The sequence below is a fragment of the Anoplopoma fimbria genome, chromosome 21 (genome assembly GCF_027596085.1).
Source record: "Anoplopoma fimbria isolate UVic2021 breed Golden Eagle Sablefish chromosome 21, Afim_UVic_2022, whole genome shotgun sequence".
Lineage (NCBI taxonomy): Eukaryota > Metazoa > Chordata > Actinopteri > Perciformes > Anoplopomatidae > Anoplopoma > Anoplopoma fimbria.
Window position 1 is genome coordinate 4490158 of NC_072469.1, and position 21113 is coordinate 4511270.

General features: G+C 41.3%; 3 protein-coding genes across 4 annotated transcripts in view; 2 read left to right on the top strand and 1 right to left on the bottom strand.

Annotated features, from left to right (window-relative positions):
- smpx (small muscle protein X-linked) overlaps positions 1–2684 on the top strand; it is an 8187-nt gene extending 5503 nt beyond the window's left edge. For both annotated transcript variants that reach the window (XM_054623309.1, XM_054623310.1), the window contains exon 4: positions 2023–2684. The gene's annotated coding sequence lies outside the window, so the exon portion shown is untranslated. The remainder of the gene's footprint in view (positions 1–2022) is intronic.
- A 2620-nt stretch (positions 2685–5304) lies between these two features.
- LOC129111089 (kelch-like protein 34) lies at positions 5305–7095 on the top strand. Its single transcript, XM_054623385.1, has one exon. The coding sequence runs from the start codon at positions 5305–5307 to the stop codon at positions 7093–7095; it is 1791 nt and encodes a 596-aa protein (XP_054479360.1).
- A 4897-nt stretch (positions 7096–11992) lies between these two features.
- cnksr2a (connector enhancer of kinase suppressor of Ras 2a) overlaps positions 11993–21113 on the bottom strand; it is a 45609-nt gene continuing 36488 nt past the window's right edge. The window contains exons 17-24 of the mRNA XM_054623373.1: positions 20637–20708; positions 19344–19411; positions 19101–19198; positions 18344–18562; positions 17380–17521; positions 16313–16537; positions 15444–15631; positions 11993–12190 (exon numbers count right to left, since the gene is read on the bottom strand). Coding sequence (XP_054479348.1) covers positions 11993–12190; positions 15444–15631; positions 16313–16537; positions 17380–17521; positions 18344–18562; positions 19101–19198; positions 19344–19411; positions 20637–20708 — 1210 coding nt within the window. The remainder of the gene's footprint in view (positions 12191–15443; positions 15632–16312; positions 16538–17379; positions 17522–18343; positions 18563–19100; positions 19199–19343; positions 19412–20636; positions 20709–21113) is intronic.

A 21113-nucleotide genomic window follows, 5' to 3' on the forward strand; every position in this document is an offset into this window, starting at 1 on the left:
TAATTTAATAAAACATATTCAATTAAATGTTTTCCTGGTGCATACCAGAAACATTTCACCTCTGCATATTAAGGGAATCCAAAAAGCTCTTTCATGAAGAAAGTGAGGCGTTTAGCAGTTCATTTCTTTACATCCTAACATACTAAAGACATTAAACTATGAGACATTATGTCAGTATGTCTTTGCAACAGATCCTGGATCAGTGAGACTCATCTCCACAATCATTTCTTGCAGTGGTGGGAGCTCACCACCGGGGGTCACTGTGCGCTGTGTGTCTTCGTTTGGGTCAGGCGGGGTGTGTGTTGATGCCTCTGTGTGTGGGCAGGACAGTTTGAGTCAGGCTCCATATTTAGTCTTCATAAAAGTATGTGTGTGTGTGTGTGTGTGTGTGTGCGTGTGTGTGTGTGTGTTTTAGAAAATGTGTGTGAGCATCGAGGGGCAGTCTGTGCTGCGACTTTCTCAGCGGGACACAGAAACCACAATATCCAAACACTGTGTGCTGCTCGGCCCTGCCCAAACCACGAGGGAGTGTGTGGGAGATAAACGAGAGGCTGGTTCAAGATCGAGTTCAAAACATGTTTCTCTTTGAGGCAACAAAAATAATACTACATGCTATTTCTGAGCAGTTTTACAGCTTGTATTTACGCTGGGAAAGGGATAATAATACTCCAAAAAGTTTGCAGCTGCTTTTGACATGTGCCTGATTTGTGACTGTGCTTTTGATGGACACTATTTGTCCCACAATGCAATGCATAAAGAAGACAGATGAGCTACTCACAACTGCAAAACAAACAAACAAGTGAAGGAAAGCAGAAAAACTATTTTGCTTTATCTTTGGGATGTTTAACTAACACTGTTATTCCAAAGTCGAGTTTGATTGACGTCCGTTGGCACATGTACATGGCCAAAAGTATGTGGACAACAATGTGTGATTTTTGAACATCTGCTTAATCTGCTTCTAAAACATCTTCCACTCTTCTGGTTTCAGTTTTTTCCCCACCAGATTTCGGTCCCTGGCTTTGGTTTTGCTCACATTGAGCCACAAGAGAATTTGTGACACTGAAGTTGGGTGATCAGGTCTGGCTGTCAGTTGTGTGACGGATGTTCAGATTCATGCCACATGTGTTGGATGGGCTTTAGGTCAGGACCAGTCAAGTTCTTGGCAAAACAAAAACATTTCTTTTTATAACTCGCTTTGTGCACTGGGGCATTATTTTCAGACAAGAAAGGGTCAAAAACAGTGTGTTGCCACAAAGATGGAAGCAAACTTTTTCTCTAAAATATCATTGTATGTTGTAGCAACAAGTTTTCTTTATTGGAACAAACCATGAAAAAGAGCCACGGACCAAAGGTGAAATATGTGAACAGGGATACCCACTTATTGTTGCACACATAAAATTTCACTTTATGTCATTACAAAATGAAAAAGTACATGAGTATACTTTACTATTAAGCTAAAGTGTGAGCTAAAATGAATAGATTTTTAAACCGACTATGGAAAACTAGAACCAAAGGATTTAAAAGATTAAGGATTTTCTTTTTGATCAATTCAAGAGCGTAACATCATTTCCTGCATAGCTGCAGGCGACCAAATTTCAACTTTGAAGGGTCATCTAGCTAACAAGCATACTTTAGCATAATTTAAAAGCTTTAAACAAAGAGTCCTAAGCTTGATATTATCAGATTCTCTCTCAGTCTCTTGTACTTATAACTGGGCTCTAGTGGAACTGAAGCTTTTATGGCTGCATCCACTGATGACCTGCGCTGCCTCCAGAGAAGTGTTTGTATGACTAAAACTCGAGTTTTTGAGATGGAAATGAACGGTGAGGGGAGATCAGGACACAGACAGAAATAGAAATGGAAAAAAGGTCAAGAGACAGATAAGTGCAGTGAGAAACCAGGTGACCAGATCTCCTCCTCATCGTCTTAGGCCTTCCCCGCTGTCTCTCAGGGGTCAGCAGCTCTGAGACCCGCAGACAATACAACTCCTTCACAGCGTCTTTATCTGTGTCTCTCCTCCAGGATCCCCAGCCAGGCGGAGAGGAAGCCAGACAATCTTCACAGACACAGACTTGCCCACTGCCACCGAAGATTAAAGCAGACTTCAAACTAATCCCAACATGTTCGGAAACAGTAACAGCTTTGTGTGAAGCCAACGTCTGCAGAAAATGTCCAGCGTTTAACCAAAGCCACAAAGAAAGCAGGCATCCATTTCTGTCAGTACTCTAATAGGTTAAAAACACTACATATATTTATATTTATCTTACCATGATTGTTTTGCAAATCCAAACCTAAATCATAATTTATACAAACAGTTGAGTGTTGTCGACATAAAGCGAGAAATTGTGGCTTGTTTTTGCTGCAGAAAAGACTCCACTTTACTTAGATTTTAGGAGTAAGTGAGTTGTGTTGCAATAACGGCTTATTCTTGAGCATATTCTTTGCTTTTTTGTAGTTTTTGGGGTATTTTTAAGTCTGAAGTAGCTGGTTTTGAAGTACATTTGTTGACAATGGATATGCATTTAAGGAATGTGATTGCCCTTTTTTCCCATGCTGTCAAAACTCCAACTACTCAGCACTGATTTATACTGATACTTTCTATTAAATTATTAATTTCTAAATGTTGTAACAATTTGCAGTAATGCGATGGGAATCAGGTTCAATTGTGCTACTTTGTGGTTGGAAGTGGGAATATAACGATTTACTTGTTTTATTGATATGATTCCCAGAAACTGTTATCTTCAGGAAAATGTTGCAATAAAACAAGATGTTTCTGAAAATCCAAACGTTTCTCGTCATTACTGGTTACATCTGCTAATACAGTAAAGGAGAATAGTGGTTAAATGTTATGTATGTTTTTCTTATTTATTTCAATCTTTTTGAAATACTTGCTTTATGTAAATTTTGTCCAAACTGAAATATCTTGACATCGAATAGATGTTTTGCCATGAAATTTAGGTCAGATATTAAAGGTTCCCAAAGGAAGAACCTTACTAACATTGGGATCCCCTGACTTTTTCTCTAGCGCCACCAGCAGATCACATTCTTCACTTATCTAGTAACTTTCACAGTTTTTCGCATGATATATCCTCTAACTTTAGCTTCACTCTTAACTTTTCCTGCAGCGCTATCATTGGGTCAACATTTTTAATTTAGCAAAATATCTGCAAAAATAATGACAATCAGCATCATTTGTACTGTTTTTAGACGTAATTAGCAAGTTTTAGCACACAAACGTGCTAAACTAACTTCATGAACTTTAAAACTGCTAAACAAACAGCATGTTAGCATTGTTAGCATCTTCATTGTGAGCATGCATGCAGACTTTAGCTTTTAGCTACATGTAAGTGCACCCTCACAGTTACAATATTGGGGCTGTAGACTCTTGTGTCCTTGTCAATCTAAAATAACATATCATCTCGTTGGTGAAGTTGGCGGCTGTATCAGCTAACAAAGACAGGACGTGGCAGTTAAGTTTTGAAGGTGACATGTTCACAGGGGATTATTTCGTGGCAGAGGGTGTCAGGAGATTGACAGTAAACAGAGTGTCAAATAATGCATGCACTGATTAAAAAGAAAGATCTATTCAGGCAAAATGAAATACCCTGAAACTCTGACAAAACCAAATTAAAACTGCATGTTTTCTGTGATGAAAGATGTGGCCCTGAGAATCTTTCAGTCAGTTTTATGCATAAAAAAATGAGCTCTGACATTTCCAACTGTAATATTATTGTATTATGTGCATATGTAATAGGTATTTGTGGGTTTTAGGTGGGAGTCAGGGGTGTCTTTGTGCATAGAGTCACTTTGATCCTTCAAATCCAACTGTTTCAAGAAGGAATGCTGCATTAACGGAGCACACACACACACACACACACACACCATTACAGCAGATATCCATCATCACATCACATGTCCACGCAGATAAACACACACAGAGCAGCTGTAGCTAAGTTTAGCCTCCATCAGGTCACAGTGGAGTGAGAAAACACTGCTGCTGTTTCAACAACCATATACGAGAGGAGCTGACATTGTGTGGGGAAAGATTAAAAAACACTCTGCAAAACTCCAGCATCTACTCAGAGGTCATAACTCACTACAAAATGCACGATGCAGAGAGCGCTGCAACAACTTGTAAGTGTGCGATCAAGCGATGTTGTTTGCATATTAATGTGAGTGTATCCGAGAAGCAAAATCAACCAGACGACTGTAAATAACCCCCGACAACCAGTAGCCTGGTATTGAAAACAAGTATTCATTTCCACTCCAACCACCAGCCTCCTTGTCTCGGCATAAAAATAATAGCATGACATCAATCTGCATGATTTCATAGCCGCACATGTCACAATAAGGTTAAATGCCTCCCAGAAGGGCACGGCTAATACTCTAACACCGAATGCTATGCGCTTCTCTCGACACTCGGAAAAATCTTTTGACAGCTTGGCAAAACTTCCTGTTTTTTTTTGATATGTACCATTCCGACCGAGCTGCGTCTGTGCTTTTTTGTTCCTGTCGCCATGGCGATGAGGGCACAGATAGGTGCCGTGGCAACCGCAGCCTGGAATCTCCGTCTGCAGACTGTGAGCAGCTGTATTTACCAATGAGTTCATCCGCCGGGTTAGATGCTAAAAACCCTCTGTGCATGTGTGTGTGTGTGTGTGTGTGTGTGTGTGTGTGTGGTTGGTTTGATTATCCACGTATCTGCTCGCTTGCCCGGTTGGTGTGAATGTTGGACACATGTATTTGGGCGATACTCCCTCCCGGACGCAGCGAGGAAAGGGCAGCGGACAAACACAAAGCCAACAGAGCCGGGACATCACAGACAGAGACAGGAGGCTTTGGGACAGAACAAGTTTGAGGGCCAATGAAAAGGGGGAGGTGGGGGAAACTGGATTTGTGTGTGTGGTGGTAAGAGGGTGTTGGTAACCTTCCTATCATGGTGTCACATGCCCGCCGCCGCAGACAGAGCAGGACAAAAACACAGATGGAGAGACCTCGACTAAGGACACGCACTTTACCCTCTTTTCCTCTCTCCTCTCCTGTCTTTTCCCATCATTTCCTGCTCTTTGCTTTCAACAACCTCTTATCCTCTTCTCCTTCTAATGTCTAATTCTCTTTCCGTCAAACGTTCTTTAGTGCAGCTCTTCGGCTACATCTTCTTTGACAGCACTTTCTGCTTTTAACACTTCCCCCTTTAACTGCCATCTCACTGCTGCTTCCTGACTAAGCTTTTTCTTGCCAATTAATCCTCCTTTTGACTGTTTCTCTCCAATCTCTTATCCTCTCTCTCCTCTTATCTTTTGGATGGATAGCTACTCCCTCCTCTACAGTTCTTCCCACAGAACCAGACTTCTCGCCGGCTTCCAGCACCTGCGCTCTGAAGGTAACATGTGCGATGTCGTCCTGGAGGTCGGCGGTGTGTCTTACCCTTGTCACCGCGCCCTTTTGGCCAGCTCCAGCGAGTATTTTTGGGCCCTGTTTGGAGAGACTACCGCTGAGAGATTAGCGGGCTCCATTAGCCTCCCGGCGCTAACACCTGAGGGTTTAGATGCCATTCTGGACTTCCTGTACTCCGGCTGGCTCCGCATATCATCGCCTACACTTCCTGTGGTCTTAGAGGCGGCCAGGTACTTGCAAGTGGAGACGGCCGTGTCAATATGTGAGCGCTTTTTGACTGATGGTCTAAACACAGATAATTGCTGCTGCTATGCTAACCTAGCCGAGCATCACGCCCTCTCGGATGCCCTTGAAGCTGCCAATCAAACCATCGCTATGGAGATGGGGACGTTGCTGAAGGAAAGCAGGAATGATCTTCTCGGGCTGAATATCCAATCACTGATGGTGGTGCTTGACGCTGACGAGATACCTGGTGTCAAGGAGGTGGAGCTCATAAAGCTGGCTCTGGATTGGCTGGATGAGAATGGGCCCCTCCCTTTGCTGAAATCAAATCTCCTGCTGAGTCATCTGCGCTTCGGATTGGTCGCCCCCTCTGACCTCAAAGATCTCAGCCACGCCCACAGAGCCATGGCCACACCTCTCATCAGAAGCCAGCTGACTCGGGCGTTGGAGTACCACCGGCTGGGTTCAGCTCAGCCAATCAGACAGAGCAAACAGTCGACACTAAGGGGGTCGCCAAATCGCGTGCTCCTTGTGGGTGGAGGATCCAGCCCTGATTGGCCGGAGCAGCAGATGCTGTCGTTTGATCCTAGAAGCAGGAAGTTCTCACCTCTGAGCTCCAGCCTCCCGCTGCGACTGAGAAATCACTGTGTTTGCTCGGTGGGAGGTTTCCTCTTTGTGATCGGGGGAAAGGAAGTGAAAGAGGGGGACGAGAATGGGAAAAAGTGTGTCACCGTGGCGACATCCAAGCAGGTGTGGCGCTACGATCCTCGCTTCGACCACTGGGAGACGATGGAGTCCATGCTGGAGAGGCGGGAGAAGTTCACCTGCTGCGTGGTGGACGATGTTATCTACGCCATCGGGGGACGACACGCGCGACCAGACGGCAACACACACACATCCATAGCTTCTGTTGAGTTTTACGACATGGCCACAGGAGCATGGAGGAGAGGAGCGACGATGCCACACCCCCTTTACGGCCACGCTTCCGCCGTGCTTGACAACGGCGTTTACGTGTCTGGTGGTCGTTCGGCCAACCAGGGCGGCAGTTACCCAGGCGATAACCCAGACAACCACAGCAGGGAAGTCCTGTTCTGGGACCTCAAAGGAAGAGTCTGGGAGAAGCGGGCGTCCATGTCCATCGGCAGGTTCAGCCACCGCATGGCGACGGCCCAAGGTTACATCTACGCCCTGCTGGGAATGTACGAGCCTTTCTGCGATATCGAGCAATACGATTCGGAGTCGGACCACTGGACCCGCCTCCGACCGCTTCTCACCGGCTCCTTCAACTACGGGGTGGTGTCAATGCCGTCTGGGAATCTGCTGGTGTTTGGCGGGAGGAGGTGGAGCGACGGACAGGAGGTGATAGTGAAGAGTGTGTTGGAGTACGATACAAAGACGGATCGCTGGAGAGAGATCTGTCAGCTCCCCAGACCTCTCACTGGGACCGAGTGCACACTGCTGCCTCTACCAGACTAAAGTGCGAATAATGTAAGAGAACTTTAACATGAAGTGGAACAATTTCACTTGTAGGCGCAATGTATTCTCAAAATGATGAGAACTTTTTTGGGCACTAAAACTATTTGGTTTTAGCCATGAAACCAGAGTTTCAAGTCTTGTCTCAGTAGAGGAGAACAGATGTGGATTATTACAGGATATTAACAAAAACAAATAAAGAATGTCAATTTATAACAAGTAAAATTTTCTAAACTTAATCAATTACTACTTTTAGAAACCGTCTAAGGTTTTGGGAAATGCACAATCTCTGAGAATTGGATGATAAGATTGATACTACTCTGATGAGAAGCTAAAACCAGAAGACAACTAGCTTAGCAGCATTAGCTTAGCATGATTTTAACACTTTGGTTTTTGTACGGATCATACAAATTACATATTACATGAGTTTTACAGTGCAGTTTTTGTGACCTATGGACAGAACTAGCTATGCTAGTTGTTTTCCCGTTTTACTCGTCCCTTAACCTGAACTAAGCTTCTCTTCCACATCGTATAGGAGTAGTTAGACATTTTGGAAAATAAACGTATTTGCGTTTTTACGCTGTGTTTTGGATGGGAAGATTGATATCACTGTCATATAAAGCTAAACTAGGAAACAATTAGCTAAAAGTAACTAACCTTTTGTAAAACCTTTTGATTAAAAAATCCAGATTGTGTTATGAGATTTAGAGTTTTTTCCAGGCCGATTTGTTACCTTTGGTCAGAGCTAGGCTAGCTATTCCCCCTGTTTCAAGTCTTTATGCTAAGCTAAGCTAAGCTACTCTTTCACTACATATAGGTGTTTGACATTTAGTGAAAGTTAGATAAGTAGATCCACACCACATCTCATATCTGCACTCAAAATATGTAGCTAGAACCAGGAGACGGAACAGAACTTGTCTTTTTCACCATTTAGTTTCTGTACGAATCAAACAAACAACATCAAACATGTTTTTTAGTAAGCATAAGAGGTTTTTGTATGCATTTCTCCTCTTCAGACAAAGCAGTGCTAGCTGTTTCCCCATTTTCCGTTACCCGGGCGATATGATATGATATAAGCTAAGCTAACCATCATTTGCTTATGGGTCAGAGTTCAACGCACAGAGTGGCAGAGATCCTCCCATGAACTCTTGGCAAGGAGGTAAATAAGCATTGATCCCAAAAGGTGGAATGATTCATTTAAAAAAGATTTTAAAAAACCATGACTTGCAAAAACAAGTTCATAAGGGGCATTTTGTTGTATTTTTTTTGTTTTTTTTTTTTTTGAGTGCATGTTTAAGTCCAATCACTCAATTTGACAGATTGTTGGAAAGAAAAATGTGCAATTGAACTCTTTAGCTTTGTCTTTTTATCATTTATACTTTAAGTATTTAGGGTATACATTAATTGAAAGCTAATGACAAACAACCACTAGTCAGAAGTAATTCATATGGTGTTTTGTCAATAATCCTGTGACCGAATGTGACAATGTTCTAAGAGGAGGAATAAAACAAGAGCCAAGGAGGGAGATAAAGGGGATTTTAAGAACAAGTATTGGAGAGGTGAGGAGATTAAGTGTGACGAAGGTAATTCCTTAACAAATGTGTTTTCTGGAGGAGGTCGAGCCAGGCTGCGGAGGAGGCTATCACCACATAAGAGGGAATAGAGAAGAAGTCAAAACAGGAGATAAGGGGAAGGTGGAGGAGGACATTTTTGAAATACAAACAACAGAAAAGCTGAATATTTTATGGATTAAAGTTCGAGGCATGTGACATTCCTGTCTATTTACGAGCAATGAATAATTTAAGTTTTCTATGAGATAGATGTAAAAATAAAAACAAACCAAGGATATAAAGTGACCTTATACGGCCTTGTTTTCTTGTTTTCCATCTGCACTGACAACCAAATGGACAAAGTAATGTAGAAGCAGCAGAGTAGAAAAAGCATTTGCAGGAAATCATATGCTTGATTTGTGGGTAATAGCTACGCAACCTGCTGGAGTTCATTATTCATGAACGTTTGTGCTTACTTCCATTTAATCCTGAAATACATCATTTATTATTACATCATTTATTCAACATGTTTTTTCTGAATCTAAAATTAATAAAGTGTCTCAATACATCCTTGAGTGCATATTTTCAATGAAAATATGCATGAAAAAATGTGCTCAACTTCAAAACGTATAGAGATGTTTTTTTTGCAGCATTGTACAATTAAACATTCCAATTGGTAATCATCATGAAATTATGAATGTGTATTAGGAAATCTGAAAAAAAGTGATTAGCCCTGATGTGTCTCTTTACTTTATCTCCATTTGAATAATCTGAGTAGTTTAAACAAAGTAGCATCTTATGTTATAGCCCAACTAACATTTTCTCAATTCTTTTACAACATGGTTTTTATTGTTCTTTCGGGTCATATAGTATTGGCAGTTTTTCATGTTGTCTGATTAGAAAGAAAAGTCTTTGCACGTTATGGAAATACCAGAGAAGATGCCAACAACAGAAGAGGCAGAAACAACCGATCAGTCGTGTGAGTTAAATGAACACTACATACATTTCTTTTTGACAAAGGCATTTCCATATAAGGCAAAAACCACCTCAGTCAAGCATAAAAACTTTTTACCACAATTGAAGAAGTGCATGGAAACATGGCTTGTCAGTTAAGCTGTATCTGTTCTCAGTCAGTGGTGGTTTCTTAGCAACAGAATGTTTAACTGAAACCAACGGCTGGTTTCAGATCAGCCATAGTGCAGGAGAGTTGTTTCAGCTCTCACTGAGCTCATGATAGTAGCGTTGTGGGAGAGATGGTAGGGAAAATGATTGGTCAATTGGGAAAAGCAACGGTACGGCAGCTGTTACCGGTTCTCATCACGTCCTGTCAGCCTCCTTGTCACCGCCCACCGAAGCGAGAAAAAAAACCAAACCACAAATACAGCTCAATTCCAAATGACCACACTTTATTGATCCACTCTTCTTCTTCCGACAGCAACATGTAGAATGATAAATAAATACTTATTATTTTACCATAATTTATAGATTGAACATTAAACAATCTTTACTCAACTGTCCCCCAAAAAAACTGATAAATTAGACAACATTATCCAAGACACTTAGTTTGCACTCTATAAAGAGAGATCTACCGTATCTAGAGATTTCAAACACAAAAACAGAAAAGGAATATTGTGTTTATCTACAATACAGACATGCTACTACAACCAACCACGGGCAGCAGCATAGAAAGAGCATTCAAACTGTGAGATGTGTGTGTGTTTATTGGCGTGTGTGCAGGTATTTTATGTGTCTGTGTGCACGATTGCTTTTAATAGCGTCTCTGAGTATTAAGCCATTTGGCAGCAGCGTACAAATAACAAACTAATATAATTTTTATTAGATCCATATTTCAAATCCTATGCAAATGTTTCCTCATAGTCTCTATGTTGCATGCAGGATACAGAGAGACAAATGGTCTCTGAGGAAAAATCCACTCTTAGAAACTTTAACACAGTTCTATAAAGTATGAGTTTTAGGAGTTATTTTGTCATTTTCCTGTTTTAATTAGAGATTTCTTCTGTGTTTCTTTTCTACGGCGACCAGAACAAACCTTGTTGTTTTCATGGCGAACGTATTTCAAGTGCTAAAGCCTCTGAACACCCACACAGGTGTTTTCAGGTGATTAGACCTCTGCTCAGGTTGAAGGTGGGCGGGAGTTTTGATGGGAATTTACGACTTTACAAATCTCTGTCTACCAATTTGAATGATAAAGGTGTAATTTGTCCTGACCCTAAAAGGTGCAACAAAGCTAGAGGGGGAAACTCAGAAAGATACGCCCACACTGAGAGAAAGGTCTAATCCTCCAGATTAACTGAAAACATAAGTGTGGGTGTTCAAACCCTTTAAATAATGGTTGCCACAGAAAATCTAAGAAAAAACAAAAACATCCAGTCTTTTTACGTTTGAACTTATTTCTTGTGTGTATAACATACCGCCTGCACTCCAGAAGTGGCATAAAAACTGATTTCATGTTTTACTGACAGTGAAAAAGAAGTGACAGCATGACGGGGAAACAGTTTTTGTGCAAAAACAACACAAAATACCGCAACATGCGCTTCTAAATGCTATCATTGTTATAAGAAAACAGTGTTAAAAGTGTTTTTAGGGTGGACTTTTCCTTTGAAGGCGTCTTATTCCAGGAGTGTGCATGCTTCAGGTCCAGCCCAGCACAGTACAGTACGTTTTTCTACCAAACCAGCACAAACAAAATTCTCTAAAACTAGAAACTGAAACTAGTCAATAAAAAAAAAAAAAGTGTGCTTATTATTCTCTGCTGTAACACTCACTGTACAGAAAATATCATCAAGTGTAAGGCTCGATAGAATACAATGTACGTCTATGAGACACTGTGCAGTCGGTATAAACATGTCACAACAAGCTGGATGAAATACTGTGGCATTAATGGCGGCTCGTGAAGATACGACTCTGAGTACTTTGTCAATGTCAGGAGGAACAAACTGATGAAAGTCGTCCAAAGTAAGTACTTAAAGGAGCACAAAAAGCTAACACGTAATACTGAAGAATCAGTTCATGGTCCGCCCCTGAGCCAGCTGGAGTGGCATAACCAATCAGCTCGTAGATTGATGTGACATGAGGGCCACGCAGGCGTCTCCTCACAAAGCTGTCATGTTGCACTTGTTGTACACCGCGGCTGCCCAAAGCGTATCGGGATGTGGAGTCAAGCTGTCCGAATACTCCCCCCTCCTGACAAATCCATCACTGATCGCAACCTTGATGCATCAAAAACGTCCACTGCTGTTTGTTCAACTCTTTCCAGAATCAGGAGATGAGAGCAACTCAAGCACGAGATTGTGTGTGTGTTTGGTTTGTGTGTTTGTGTGTTGCACCCGTCAGACGTGGGTCTCGATGTAGGAGTGTGTGTGAGAGAGCGAGGGGGTGAGGGGCGGGCCGGGGTCTGATTCAGCGGTCGAGTCTGGCTCCTGAGAGAACAGCTCCTGATAGGCTCGTTTCCACTCCTGGAACTCTGCCGACGACAGCTGGGGATTGGCCAGCAGCCTGTCAATCAACGCTAGCTCCCCCTCCCTGTCCTATAGGGGGAGGATGCAGAAACACAGGAGGGAGGGGGGGGGGGGGGGCACTTTTTAGTTTTAATCATTTTAGACCACTAAAACTTAAAAACGCAGACACACGTGAAGCAAGACACACACTTAACGGGATACACTGAGTTCTGGGGCAGAATTCACATTTGTTACTCTGGGACCATCCATTTGTTATTTGTGGATTGTTAGTTTTACTTCTATAGCTACTCTAATGTTAAATTAAAAGTAAGGAACCCTTCATAAATGGTTAAGAAAAGTCTTAACAAGTAATAATCATTTATTCATTTCTTTGGGCCATTTTTTTCCTGAGCTTTCGCACTGCAGAGAAAGGCTTCAACCCATCACGACGTGCAGAACGAACATATCCAAAACTTAGAGTGAACAAAGTCACCGTGGGGTCAACCACTGATTTGCGGACTGTGTGTTTGACGCCTCAAGTTCGCAATCTTGACCAAAATTTTACAATTGACTTTAATTAAGTGAAAACACTGTCAAAGGGTTAAAGTTGTCAGACAAAAAAACAAGGACAACTCCCAGATCGAACAACTGTGTGGTAGCAACCTGTCAATCAAAAGGAAGGCCCACCCTAAAGCATACTCTTCCTGATGGTCTATTTGCTCTAAATGGGACCATAATTTACTAAATGAACATCATGCTGTATTGATAAGACGTGAAACTAGAGATTGAGACCATAAACTCATGTTAACAATGTTTACTGAGGGAATAAATCAAGTGAGGAGTAGAGTATTTTTCTCTTAGACTTCTATACAACCAGACTTCTTTATGCATCCAGCGGAGTCGGCCATGAGAGAGAATGCAGGAGAGTGCAGAGAGTTCAAATTAAGATGGCAAACTTTATTACTCATTTTAACCTTGACAGGCAGCGCAGACTGGATCCACTTTTTCTTTTCTTTCCTTTCACAATACAATCGTAGACATATATACTGCGTAACTATGGGAACAAAGATTTGTGCAGGGCCATTTTTGCTAAATGAAACTCAATAAAATAGCTCCCAGTAGTTTGGGCAATAAAGCAATTTACCTCAGACAGATGCTGCTCGGGGTAAATAGCATCCTGGTAATTGGTCCTCTGTCTGCATGAATCTATTCAAATCTTTTTATTGAAAAAGTGTTGCGACTGGAATGATTAGATTTTAAAATTATTCGCAGGCGAGGATAGCGCTTTTTGTGTTGCTTATTTATTTATATATGCCCCAAGTGTGTAAAGGCCATAAAGCGGTAAATATAAAGAAGTAAAGAGAACAACATTTACCTTCTGAAATATAGTCGGGTAGAAGCAAAATGAAGTGCCTCAAATCTGTACTTAAGTACAGTACTTGAGTATATGTAATAACCACGAGATTTAGCTTGTTTTTTCTACAACATTTTGACAAATAAAAGACACAGGGGAAATCCGCTTTTGTTGTTTCCACAGCAACCACTGCAGATAAGTTGCTGCTAAACATACAAATACGACCTGGTGCCTTTGTGGGTCTGCCAGGGTCACATGGATGAGTTTGGTGTCTACTGATGGCTCTCATTATTTCATCCAAAATACCACCCCCCAAAAAACTTGGTGTATTCCTTTAAGAGACGCCAGACAGTGAACAAACATAAAAGCTCCTCCACCCAGCCTGCAGCGGCAGACACGTGCAGCCAAAGCCACAGACCCTCGTAAAGAAAGCTACCGTAGCGACACGCACAAGATACAAAGAACCCCCCCACGGCCTCGCCAACCATCCCCACCCACGTACACGCAGGAAGCAACAGAGACGCAAACTGTATAGAGACAGAAATAAGAAAACAGCCACAGCAAAAGAGCCATTCACAGTTCACAGGCACCGAGCCCAGAGACATTACCACTGATCTTATAGCATAAAGCCAGAGATGGCAACCTGACAAAGCTCTCAAACCAAAAACCGAGGAGACAGACTGGGACAAATGACAGCACTGAGACTGACAACACAGAGACAGCGTGTATGTGTGTGTGTGTGTGTGTGTATATGTGTACATCAGGGTCAGAAAATCATGGTGGGTTACAGCTAAAAATGCACATGGAAGTAGTGTCGTCTGATCCATTTCACCCCGCTCTCATTAAATGTGGTTTTGTGCATTTGTGTGTGAATGCAGGCTAATATAAAAAAAAACACTATGACAAAGGTAATACTTTCAGTCTAAGATGCATGAGAAAAAAATATGAGATTTCGGTTTGTGAGTTGTATCAGAAAATGCCAACCTCATTAAAACCAAAGCATTCAAAAGAAAACCTCCAAATTGACGGGGTGAAAGAACGGTTTGAGAACAAAGAGTAGTGATATATTGCATCATTTTCTTCGGCAGGAATTGCAACAACACGCTGGGATATGAGTGAGATGTGAGGTGCAATTTAAAGTTAAAATCCTTAAGATTCTCATGAAATTGACTCCTGTTTAGCTATTAAATATTTTGATATCCATAAACTACTTCTCTCCGTAGTAGTTTTTTTATTGCTAGTTCAAGTGTTGTATTCATATTGCCTTCACACACACAGAGGAATCATATCTCACTGATAACAGCTTCACTGTTTACTGCTCAGTCTCATAAACACGTATCATAGCTGTGTTAAGTCACTGCTAAAGCAAAGTAAACATTTCCTGCTGCTGCTACTTCACATTAAAAGTTTTCAACTAGCAAATTACAACCTGCTGTTTTCTTTTTGTTAAGCATTCCCAGATACAAAATTTCGGAAAAAAAAACAAGACAGCAGAGTTTTATAGAGTTTTCAACATCAGGTCGGTTTTAAATATTGCAGGAGGGAATAAAAAAGGAGCAGCCAAAGTGAGCTGAGAGATGAAGAGCTCCAGGTGCTCCGGCAGATCGCAATTGCTATTATTTTTGCCAGACTTCTTTATTAAAACAACTTCACTTTTTTGGCTGCACCGTAAACAGAAAACACCTGTTGCTCTTCTGTGATATTTCTGAAGTGTTTGCTTTATTACATGCTGATACCACCAGGATGGAAATCTTAAGGATTATAACTTTAATATAAAACAAATTTTACCAGCAAAAATCTATAAAACGTCTTAAAAAAAAAACCTTGAAAATGAGATTTTATTCTTACCGTTGTGTGCCAGCTTTTTTATGTGTGCATGATAATCTATGTAAATGTATTTATGTGTTCATAATAAACACATAATAATAAATGTAAATGTATTCATGCCTACATTTCTTCCTGCACATGTGTCTCCGTGTGCGAACCAACCTTCAGCGTCGACGTCAGTATGCGGAGGCGGTGCAGACGCTCGTTGAGCTGAGGGTCGGCGGCTCTGCGGAGGAACGACTGCCTGCACTCTGACTGACCTTTGGCGTCCGACCCGCGACCCAGAGGACACACGCCGCCCTGCTCGCACGCCCGAAACAGGTCGCCCAGGGAAGCGCCCTCGCTGCCGCCTTCACACAGTCAGAGATGGAGAGACAGAAAATCACACACTTAATGTTGATTTAAAAAGCTTCCTCCCTTCACAGGTGACAACATGATTTGAAGGAGCTGTCAAAAAAACGGGATTAGATTGAGTTTTATCTCAGAGCAACCACTGGAGGACAGCAGCACACACCTCACCACCTCTACTCTGATGACCTCTATTATTAATGAAGATAAAGTCCTCCTCTCTCTTTCCCTTCTGCCTCAGGGCTGTCCACTCCACTTTGGCCATTTACTTCCACTGCTCGACTGATTAAATAAGAATTCACATGATTATTATACTTTACTATTTACTATTTCAGTTTAGCACTTCTCCGTCTGTTCGCCGCTGGGCTCACCTTGGCAACCAGTGCACTATCATCTCATTAGCCTCATTAGTGAGGCTCAGCGTATTACTGTGTCACCCTACTCGATACAGATGATGATTTTAAATGGAAGTGTGTCTGCCTGAGAGCGTTTCTTTTTTATTTCTGGCACATTCACTGACGTCTTCACCTCAAAATAATCTTTTTATTCGGTCTCCAGTGGCTCAGTGGCTCAGTCTCAGACACGTCTCAGACACATTTTTCCACTTCTGCTCTCTGTTGACGTCCGCTCAGCCGCTCATTACAGCGCTACATGTACTCTCTGATGCTCCTGATTGAACTCACTATTGTGTGTTTGCTGTTCTTCTTTGGCAGGGGGCGTGAGCAGTGTGTGTAGGTTGCTGTCTCGTGGCAGTGTGAAGCTGCGGGGTTTCCCTCCCTGGGTTGCCATAGGAATCAGCCTCTGCATCGCCATGGGCAACGGGACGTTCCTCTGTGCGGGGAGAGTGTAAACGGCTCCGGCCATCATGGACCCACCACCCGGACCGGGCTCAGCAAAGACGGCATCCTCTGTAACGCAGAGACAAAGAGTAACAAATAGTTCTGGTCAATCAAAATAAGCAAATATTGACTGCATTACTCATTTTTAAGGAACATCAAGTTCTGAACACATAAAATACATGTACAAATACTCACACCAAGCATGCAACCACTAAAGATATTCAATATCTAGCCTAAAACCTCTCCAGCAATGTCCTTGTTCATGTTATTATGTGTCATTTGGATTGTTTAATTAATTATAATTACTATTATTTATGTATCTTTTAAATTTTGGTTTAAATGTCTTTTTATCTCCATATATTTGGGCCTGAAGATGGTGCATCCCAAGGAGCTTATCCTCAAATTAACATTTTAAACTAAATAAATAAATATTTGGTGCAGAACGGTATTGGTAACACAAGGTTTTAAGATTTAACTATATCTTGTGTCAGTTAAATTCTCTATGGAGTGGTGCCCTATTTCGAAGAAGACCATCAATCACAGAAACCGCAAACGTGCAACATACCAGCTCAATACATTTGTCAGTGTCAAATATTAGCTTTCTGTGTTACCCTTAGCACCAATGCAACTTGGGATATTACTTTAAAAATGTTTGCGAAGAGAATATTTTTTTCCTACAGATGGTTAGAGGAGACTTAAAGGACACACCTTCCGAACTGTGGTAAAGGTTAAACATAACACAGTATTTATTTTTTGGGGGGGAAATCAGATGTGACCTGAATATAATGGTAACACATGAGAGGGACAAACCCTGTCACCCTTTAATAGTAAAAATTCCAGCATTATATTTAAAGATTAGATGTTCATCAGATGGTTGGATCCATGAAGCGCCTGGTGTGTCAATGTGCTACCTAGCGGTCCAGTCTGCAGGTAGTGCAGTCCAGCCTCAGTCAGCGGCGTCTCAATCAGGTCCTGCCAGGAACGTCTCTGAGACGAAGAGGAACGGCCCGGAGACCCCGTCTCACTGCTGCCCCCTGCAGGACTGGACCGATACTACAAGAAACAAAAAACGCGAGGTCAAACTTAAAAAGAGCAAAAGTATTTATGAGTCCCCAGTTGATCATGGTTACTTTTCTTTTGTAACATTATTGTTTATTGTATGTCAGTGCAATCATTGTTGACTACATTTATTAAATTTCAGTAACAAATGGAGATCCCAATTAACAACAAACAATCCAGAGGAAGAGGGCTCATATCATATTCACAAAAGCTTATTAGTAGTAAAATATGTATCTGACAAAACTGATAATATTTTGATGTAGCCACTTCACTTCCAACGTAAAGCAAATTCAAATTAGAGTATGGTAACTTTAAACTGCATCATTTTTGTATGATTTGGGTGAAGTCCTTTCCCAAACTGGTGGATTTGTTTAATTTAACAAATTTTTATTGAATATATAAATAACTAAAAAAGACCTGCCAGTGGCCCACGAGGGTAAAATGTTCATTATACCAAACACTTTCCTTCCAGAGCCTTAGTGACGGGGCAAAGAATGTACATTTTGTCTTTTCTAAATTAATTACAATCTAGTGTCCCTAATGGTAGGATGAATGTTTTTGGCTAATTGTGTGCCAATTACATAATGTCATGATATTGTGTAAAAATTTGACATTTTATCCTAAAAAACTCACACAGAGTTTCGATGCTGTGATGAACATGAATGTGGTATTAGCAAGCTATATTTTGGCCTGATGGTGGTTCTAAAGCAAAGAAAAAGGGGATCATACAAAATATTATTTATTATCTGGGGACCATAAATATTCACAGCAAAAATGAATGTAAATCAGGCCTTTAGTTATTGAGATATCTTGCACCTCTATAGCATCACATCTGAACTGCACGTCGCTGCTGCTGCTGCCCCCCGGTTTCCTCCCGCTGTGCGTGGTGCCTCCCCCGGGAGGACCCGGATGGTACTGCGGCTCTGCGGCAACCGCGGGGGCATCGCCGCAGAGGAAGTCCTCCTGGGATGAGCGGGAACGAGACGTCTCCGTGGAAGAAAGTCGAGTGGTCCGGCCTTCCAGGTAGGCACTCATCTGACAGCCGGAGATGAGAGAGTGAAAATGTGGAAGACGCCAATCGATCGTTGGGTATCATTCAATTGTAATATCACACTTGAGAAAGGGATTTTATTTGGCGAGGAGGCAGGGTGATGATTGAATAAGTGTGTGAGTGAGAAAGTAAGAGGCAGAAAGAGAAGGCTAGTAATGAGAAAAAGGCAAACACCAAAGATTCTTTATTACAAGGATGTTCAAATATCATAATTGCCCCTGTGTGTCTGATTATTTGAAATGAAACTGTGCTGTAATAGCTGCTGTTTTCTTTAGTATTTTTTTAATTTAGGCTAAATAATACAAGACATTTAATGTAGAGCAAAGCAGCGTGTGGGCCAATTATAGCATCAATTATACTAAATTTGTCCCCACCACTCCCTGCAGGCTAAATTAGCAATAACTTTAACTGTTGAAATGGACTGCGGAGGAGAGGAGCTCTGAGCGTGATTATTGCCTCCAAGTGCAGCATGTACTTTAAATGAGTGTGTAATACAGTCGTGTGCGTGTGAGCGTGACTCACTGATGGAGGCCGTGGGTAGGTATCATATGGAGGTGGGGGACTGTCCTGTTTGGGGCTGGAGGTGGTGTCCTCCTCGTGTTCACTCTCACTCCAGTAATCTGCAGGAAACCCACACACAGACAGTCAGAAACACCATCTCTCTCTCACTCTGGGAATATCGTACAAGCATAAATGCAATGGGAAGAGGGGTGTTGGGGGGTTTGATACTTAAAGACACTATTGAGTCACTGAGTGAAGCCTCACCTTGCTCCTGGCGTATCCTCTCTCGCTCTGCGTAGCCCACAGCGGCCATGTTGAGACGACTCAGCCATCTGACAGAAAGAAGGAGAATCCAGCTACAGTCAATCACATCTATATTACAATATCACAAAAACATCCGTACAGTAATTCGTAGTAGTACGCTCATTTTGCCCTCTTACCGAGGGTTATATGAGAAGATCTATACCATATCTCATATCTATCAAGCCAGGAGACGACTAGCTTAGCTTAGCTTTGATTAGCTTAGCTTAGCATGAAGACTGAAAATGGGGGGAAATAGTGAGACGGGCTCTGTTCAAAAGTAACAAAATCTGCCTAACAGCACCTCTAAAGCTACAATACTATAATACAGCAGGCATTATAGGAAATTATATATATATTTTTTCATTTGTTTCAGTGGAGCTGGGGAAGGGGGGATGATATTCTGAGAGAAAACTCTGAATTTCCAAAATTTAAATCGTAAATGATGATTAAGAACTTCTGATATTATCTGCGATTAAAGTGAAACATTTACGAGAAAGAAAATCATAAATTTACGAAGAAAAAAAAAAAGATATGAATTTGCAAGGAAAAACTCAGACAGTGAATATTTGAGGTGCTATAAAAACTCTAAATTGATACAGTAAAAGTCACCTCAATTATTCAGAATCTCTGAGAATTTTTGAGTTTTTATCGCAAATTTATGACTTGTTTTCCTTGTTAATGTATCACTTCAATCTCAGAGAATATCAAAGCTTTTTTCTCGTCAATATTTGATCTTAATTAAGGAAATTTGAGTTTTTTTCTCGTATATTACCTCCCTTTTCCGACTCCCAGGGGTTTTTTTCTACTTATAATAGACAATATACGCTGTCGCTCACAAATTAAAACATTATATCTTGTTTGAGTCATCAATACGAATGCAACAGTCCTTCTGTTTTGAAATGGAATTCAACCTTTTAGAGGACTTTCTAAAATCTTTTACTATTTTTACTTTGAAATGATCTTTTTCTGATGTTTAAACAAAATCTTTTTTGCAGTAAAGAGATAGTTATGTAAATTACAGAGAGCCTCTGCACAGGTCAAAACCGGAGTCTCTATGGACATTTCTTCTTGCTAACTATGTTTTTCCTTTACATCATTGCCAAAATAAGAACATTCTTTCCTTTCATCATCAAATGAAAAACACTCTTGTTTTGTGCTTTGGGGATTGTAAACAGGAAGCTGCACTCTGGCCACCCTACAAGGAGTTTGCCCTTCTGCATAACCTTCATCCATGTTTAGCACATGCTGCTTTACCTGTTCATGTCATCCACTCCATCTGCTGCGAAGTAGAAACTCTTGACCTTGGGGTGACATGCTTTGAAAGCACTAGAGAGACATGGCGGGAACAGAGGGAATTATTTTTGCAGGCAAACATTTAGACATAAGCGTATGTAAACTGCACATGGAGTATAAACACATAAATATGCTTTATTGATCCCCATGGGGGACTGTTTCATACATTACAACTACACAGACAATAAATACACATACTATACAACTACACAGACAATAAATACACATACTATACAACTACACAGACAATAAATACACATACTATACAACTACACAGACATTCACATACTATACAACTACACAGACACAGACAATAAATACGATCTTGAACTCTGGAACAACTACACAGACAATAAATACACATACTATACAACAAAATAAAGATAGAACAGGAATAAAAATGTACTTACTACTTCATTCATCCTGAACCGGAGGAGA